We start from the raw sequence: 6,906 nt of genomic DNA on the forward strand, positions 1-6,906 counted from the left end.
AATTTAAATTTTTCCATCGGAAATATTAGATTAACCCTAGCTCAGATCTTACCCTCTCTCAATCCATTCACACTCCACACAAGTTTAGCAAGAGCTTCTTCCTCTCTGCATCTACGCTCTCTCCATCGCTCCGTCCATGCTCTCCCCATCGCAGGAGCTTTTTTCACCGCCGCCGCTCTCCCCATCGCTCCGTCCACGAAGAATTTCCATCGCTTACGAGATCCATTTTCCTGCTTCTGTTTGAGCTGTGTTTCAGTCCCCTCCATTTAGATCTGCGCTTCCGAATTTCAGATCGCGTTCCGGTAACTTCTATTTCTCTTTTTTTTCTATATTCTCTCTTCGAGTTCTTCATTCACTTGCCCTCACTGCACATTCTTCTCGTCTCACGATCTGATCTCATGGCTCCTAACACTGTTACGGACTTTGTTTTCTTGTCAGATTCAATTTGAGACAATAATCACTTCTGTCATTTCAAAGATCGAATGCAGACATGGTAATCCTTTTGTTTCCTCACAATCCCGCACTTCGATATTTATTTTAGGCTTCTGTATCAGCTACAATTTTGATATGTGCATGTAATTTGAATATGTGATACATTTACATGGGCTTCATGTTGTGTAATTGTACACACTTGCCTTATAATTGAGATCTATTCATGGTGAGGTTTGTATTTGAATGTGCTTCAGGATTACTGTTGGATCTTCTGATTTAGCTTATGATACCCAGTGTTATTTCCCTTTCTCCTCAAATTTAGCTATGATAGGTTGCTGTAAATTCTATTTCGTACAAAATTGGTGATGAATTAGATTATATGCAAGTTACTTGCCCATTGAGCGTAGCCAAAATTGTGAGGTTGGGGTAGTGCTGGATTCCTTTGCAAAATGATGCATTTAACTGGGTTGGGGAATACTTCAGTCTTTCTTTCTATTTGCTTGAATTATCTTATACAACTTTGAATTTATGTTCTGAATTTTTTTCACCTATATAGGTTGTACTTGCTGCATCCATTGTGGGCAAATCTGGTAAAGGTGAGTTTTCAGTTCACGGCTACGTCTTGAATTGATGCTCAGTTAGGTGGTGCCTAAATCAATCTGGATTAGAAATTGCTGTTGCACTGACAAGGGCTTCTTTCTTTTGGATGCAGTTCTGGTTTCTAGGCAGTTTGTTGATAATGTTGCGCAGATATGTGTACTAAAGGTATATTGTATTCACATTCTAGTTGTAATTGCTTTGCCTAGTTCAATTTCTGTAGGGGGCAATTTCAACTTCATGAAGTTTCTTTCCCATACTTATGATCAGGATTTTGAGAAGATTGTTCAAATCAGGTAACAAACTAAGATCACACGCTATAAAAGCAACACTGTCATTCATCTATATATTGTTACTCAGCAATATGCATTTTAATTTCAGCTAGATCAACTTTTATAGTTAAGTATATTATTAGGGAAAGTTAGTAGTGTCAATTAATCAACTCATCAAGCTTTTATTTTGATGCTCTTTCAGGTCTTGGATCTGGATTTTCTCCATACTTTTCATATTCTTCTCTGCTCATGGCATGATGACACAGTAATTATATCTCCATAGTTACTTAGAAATGTGACAGACACAAAGTTAGAAAATATATTCATCTTTTATTTACTTAAAAAGTGAAAACAATTAGAATAAAAACAAAAATATAACTTTTTTTTAATATTTTCTTTATTTCTAATATCTATCTATTTTTTTAAAAGAAAAAACTCAATAGTAACTAAGATAAAATACAAATACATGAATAGATGAACAGGAAATTTGTGTCTCCCATGTTCTAGATATATAGAAGAGAAAAAAAGAATTAAATTTATATCTTATGATAAACTATCATTGCCTCAAAGTTCAAATATATTTATTATGTATCTCTCTATTTTTATTAAATAATGTGCAGAGTTCTATAATCATTACTGGCTTCCATTTATTCCCCTTGTGGTATGGTTCGTTGTATTGAGTTACATTTTTTCCTTTTATTTCTTGTGTCATGTTTGGTTTGGTTACAGTGCGAGTTGATTATTATTTATGAAGGTTGCTATAATTGGCGGGACAAAACTGCAAGTGGTTATAACGAACATGTGCATGGATAGCGTGAAGGAAAAGGCAATTATCAAAGGAACTATTCTTGTGAAACCCAACGATGACTATTTCTGGTTCGGTAGACCTGAATGGCTTCTCTATTTAATTCAGTTCATCCTTCTCGATTTTTAAATAAACGATGCCTCAACACATTTTGGATGTACCTTAGAATGTTCTTTCAATTTATGTGCTGGTTTACATAGTGCATTTAGTGTTTGCTTTGCTAGTTAATGGTAATTGCACTTAACTTTTTTGTTGGTGTCATGTGATGGACTTCATTCCTGGTGTGGATTGACCATGTGATGGTCTCCCAGAGTTCTAGCTTGCTTCAGTAATGTAACATCAGCTACCTGGTTCTGTTTCTAGTAAAAGTCTTTCATGATTTTGATACACGTCTGATTTTCTTAAAACTTCTTCCAGAACCTCCTTTGTGGTGAGCCGCTCAAACTTGTTGATGGTGGAAGATCACACCGAACCTTTCTCTACATCAAGGATGCTATCGAGGCTGTTCTGTTAATGATTGTAAGCTCAGGAGTAAATCTCAACCCGACTTTCTGAGTTGCCATGAGCTTCAGATAATGTGTATGTCAACTTGTCACAGGATAATCTTGAAAGAGCAAACGGACAGATATTCAATGTGGGAAACCCAGACAATGAAGTATCCGTGAAGGAACTAGTTGAGCTTACTATTTAGAGTTAACTTTTTGTGATTTTATGTAACTTATGGGACTCCTATTTTGATTATGGCAGAATGTTGTCAAGTTTATGCATATGATTTATATATACATATATATAGCACTGAAGTCATGGAACAAGTTTCCTTGATTTTGTTCAAAATATTCTCGAGAAAAAAAACCAGCACTGTGGACTCTATATAATATTGATATTTGTAATTTGATTTAAGATTTAAGCATTCTTACCATTCTCCTTTTCCATAGAGCTTGTTCATTAACAGTTAAAATTTTTAGTTTCTAGACTTGTATCTTTTGTTCTTGGCTCTCAAGATGCTTGATTGACTTCTTTAATTAGGGGATCCATTTTCCAAAACCCTTGTAGGTTGCCACAATTGCTTGGTTGGAAGCTGATTCTGTGTGTGGCAGTCACTCTGTTGCAATCCCTTTAGTGCTTGTCTTGCCTTATCTTTTCTGTCTAAACCAATGTCTCCGTCAGTACAAAGATACCAGGGAGAAAACTTGTCTTTTGAATGGTAAGAGCTATTTATTGCCTTAAATCGTGCTGTCTTTTTGTTTCCTATTCAGAACTTTTTTTAGTTATCAATTATTGGTCTAAATTTTGTAGGTTTAGGAAATTGATGTAATACATTATTCTTCTATCTTGGGCTTGTAATATGTTAAGAATATTGGTTTTAATGTTGGAGTCTTTTATATTGCTTTAGTTAATCATATTCTTTTGTTTATAATTTAGCTGCTGGTTTTCTATGTTCTTTCTTTTATTGATTGAGTTCTTTAATCATTAATGATCAACCCATCATGTTTTCAACTCATCTTTTGTCTTTTGGTTATGGTTTCAACTTTAAAATATTCAACCACAGTGCCAGTTATCTTTCTCTCGGCCCTTAAATATCACGTCTTCCCTGATAAGTGGACAAACTTTTATAGGCCTCTCTGGCTTCTGTCAAGTGTTGTGAACTCATCGTACTCTTTCTACTGGGATGTGAATAGAGATTGGGACCTAAGGTTTGCCTAATATTTGTTTACCATGCATCTCTAAAACATAGATAGAGACTGGGAAATCTTTAGGAAAATATGAGATGAACTTCTTGCATTGTAATTAAGTCTCTGTAATCTCTCAAAGATAGAATGAAAAACAGAACACAAATGAAAAGAAAAAAGAAAGATAGACACCTCAAAGATAGAGAAGTTATATGAAAACAAAGTGGCTGAAGATGATTCATTTGTTGATTGATGATACATTTTGTGCATGTGTTGAATAAGAGAAAAAAAATTTGTGGGTCTCTCTAATTATAGTTTTGCATTAGAAAGTTGTAAACAACATTTTTCCATGATTTCAATGTTTCTGTTTAGTTCATATTAGGAATTATGAATTTGGTTTATTTAGCAGGTGGAGTGGGACTAATTCAACACAATAGATCACAGTATCTATTTGTATAAATTTATCTTTCTCTTTTTCTCCTATTAAACTTGCAGCCCCAAATCGAAAGTCACTGGAACTAAACCAGATGTTGAGGTGAGCTTCACTTATTCATCTCAAGAATACATTGTATATAGATTATGTTGTCATTATTTTTTTATTTTTGTCAGAATTTGATACTTGGAAAACAGATGAGAAATGAAAAAATATAAGGAGGCAGAGAAGCCTGAGGCAGAGGATCAATTCATGACCCCACTATTTGAATCAATAGTTTTATGGTGTATATTTTGACTTAATTAGAGAACAATAGTTGATGTATCAATACACTTTGTTTATGTATGGTTGTTACTTGTTATTATAATTGATGTATCAACACTTTGTTTATATTTTGAATTATATTGACTTGTTTGTTTATAGCACTTTTCTTTTAGTTTGATAATACGATAAATTTGTTTATTTTTTGAAATATTATAAATATTCGAATACAAATTAGATAAAAATTTGTATTAAATTTATATTTATTTTGTATGAAAACAAGTTTATTTTGTAATTGAAAAAATAAAAAAATTTATTTACCTTACTGACGGATTTACAGACGAATTTTCTGTTTGTAATTAGAGTGTGAGATGATTTTCCAAGGTTCAAATTACAGACAGAAAATCTGTCGAAAAATCCGTCTGTAATTACAGACGAAAAATCCGTCAAAAAATCCGTCTGAAAATCCGTTTGTAATTACAGACGGAAAATCCGTCGGAAAATCTGTCTGTAATTACAGACGAAAAATCCATCGAAAAAGCCGTCTGTAATTACAGACAAAAAATCCGTCGGAAAGTTCGTCGACTTCAGGAAATGGATGGAGAATTTACAGAGGGAAAATCCGTCGATAACAGGTAAAAATCCGTTGGTAATTTTCCGACGGAAAAAATCCGTCGGTAAATAATTTCCGACGGGACTTTACAGAAGGACAAAATTCGTCAGTAATTTCGTCGATAACCAAAAATCCTTCTGTAATAAAGACTAAATCTGTCTGTAAATCTGTCTGTATTAATCCATTTTCTAGTTGTTAATGATTTTTTTGTTCTATTTATATTTTATTTAAAAAATGACTCAATATTATTCCTTCAATATTTTTTTTGGAGCCATTCAGATAAACACGTTAAAAATAACTTTTTTTTAAAGATGTTTTTTAGTAATTAAAATTCGATACATATAACTGATTAAATCATGTTATTTTTGTTAAAATTAGATCAGACAAATTGATTTGACAAAAAAATTAATGAACTAAATCCTAAACCGGTCTAAATTAATATTTTTTATAGAAAATGACTATAATACCCTTATTATAGAAAATGGCAAAATACACTTTTATAAATCCTAACTCTTATATATATATATTAATTTTGAGAACTATAAATCCTAACTCTTCTCTTCTCTCTGAGTCGTCATAGAATTAAGATTTAGGATTATATATATATATATATGAGTATTTTAGTCATTTTTATAATAAAAATATTATAATATTTTTTATAAAAAAATATTAATTTATATCGATTTAAAATTTAGTTTGTTGATTTTTTAGTAGTGGCTTCCTTTTTTTTCTTCTTCATCATCCCGTTAGGCCAACCAAATGTATGTTGATATTATTATTGCTTTTTATCGAGATTTTTATTTTTGATATGATGAAAAGAGTTGTGTATAGCTGAGTTATGGGGGAGCAGAGTGAATCACCGCCGTATGATCGCTGGGAAAGAGAAATTGGACCGTCCGATAGGGGGTACCAAAATCGGACGGACCGAGTACTGTAATCGGGGGGTACACAAAACCCTCGGTCCGATTTCGTTCCCCATTCCACGTGGCACGCATGTAGGCCCCCTCCGGTTGAGACCAACGCTTTCCAATATTGAGCTGAATGTGCTTTCCAATATTGAGCTGAATGTATCCCCACCTTCCAGTAGCGTCCCTTTCAGCCTCACACTCAAAACTCTCTCTATTTGCTCCCCAAACTCAGACCATCTCCATTGTTGAAGGTTACAAGGACCACACAGCAACTGTAAATCGGACTGAAGACAATGCCAAGAAGACCCAAAATTAAGGAAGTGAATCAGTCAAAACTTCACATTGTTAATTATCTTGGACATCCAGATTATGTAAGTTTTTATTATTTAAAATTTTGATTTAATAAATAGAATAATGTATTAAATTTTAGTAATAGTATAAAAATAATAGAGTAGAACTAATTAGTTAAATTTAAAGGATTTAGAGATAGAGTAAAAATAATTAATTTAAAAATCCTAAATTTTTTTGTTAGTATGCTTTGTTTTGAAATGAAATATATGACTAGTTGTTATTATGTTTTTGCTAGTTTGGATGAATGAATGAATGAAATCAAATTATTATTATTATTGTTATTATTGTTGTTGTTGATAATCTGTGGATATTATTGTTATTATTATTTTTATTACTATTATTTGTTTGAAGGACATTTGAATTCATATATTTTTGTTTTGGTTAATTGTATTGAATTGGAAGTAGATTTTAGATTAGAATAGAATATGCAAATCTGTATTATTTTAGTTTAAAAATAGAATTAATAAATTAGGTTTGATCGCTGATAATAATAATAGGATAATTTTGACAATTTTAAACAGAAGACCGAATCTAGATTTATATATGTTGTTTTATGAATATTAT

General features: G+C 32.2%; 1 protein-coding gene across 1 annotated transcript; it reads left to right on the forward strand.

Moving 5' to 3' along the window:
- Positions 109 to 2,422, forward strand: LOC110270921 (MLO-like protein). Its single transcript, XM_021120785.1, has 7 exons — positions 109 to 302; positions 439 to 493; positions 989 to 1,028; positions 1,145 to 1,325; positions 1,504 to 1,553; positions 1,922 to 1,962; positions 2,056 to 2,422. The coding sequence occupies exons 2-7, from the start codon at positions 491 to 493 to the stop codon at positions 2,233 to 2,235; spliced, it is 495 nt and encodes a 164-aa protein (XP_020976444.1). The 5' UTR covers positions 109 to 302; positions 439 to 490; the 3' UTR covers positions 2,236 to 2,422.

This window comes from Arachis ipaensis, chromosome B04 (assembly GCF_000816755.2).
Source record: "Arachis ipaensis cultivar K30076 chromosome B04, Araip1.1, whole genome shotgun sequence".
In the NCBI taxonomy this organism is placed as follows: domain Eukaryota; kingdom Viridiplantae; phylum Streptophyta; class Magnoliopsida; order Fabales; family Fabaceae; genus Arachis; species Arachis ipaensis.

Excerpts from the sequence above, each read along its gene's own strand:
- LOC110270921 (XM_021120785.1), top strand. Across the intron at positions 1,326-1,503 it reads GAGAAGATTGTTCAAATCAG|GTCTTGGATCTGGATTTTCT; the intron begins GTAACAAACTAA and ends ATGCTCTTTCAG. Across the intron at positions 1,963-2,055 it reads TTCCATTTATTCCCCTTGTG|GTTGCTATAATTGGCGGGAC; the intron begins GTATGGTTCGTT and ends TTATTTATGAAG.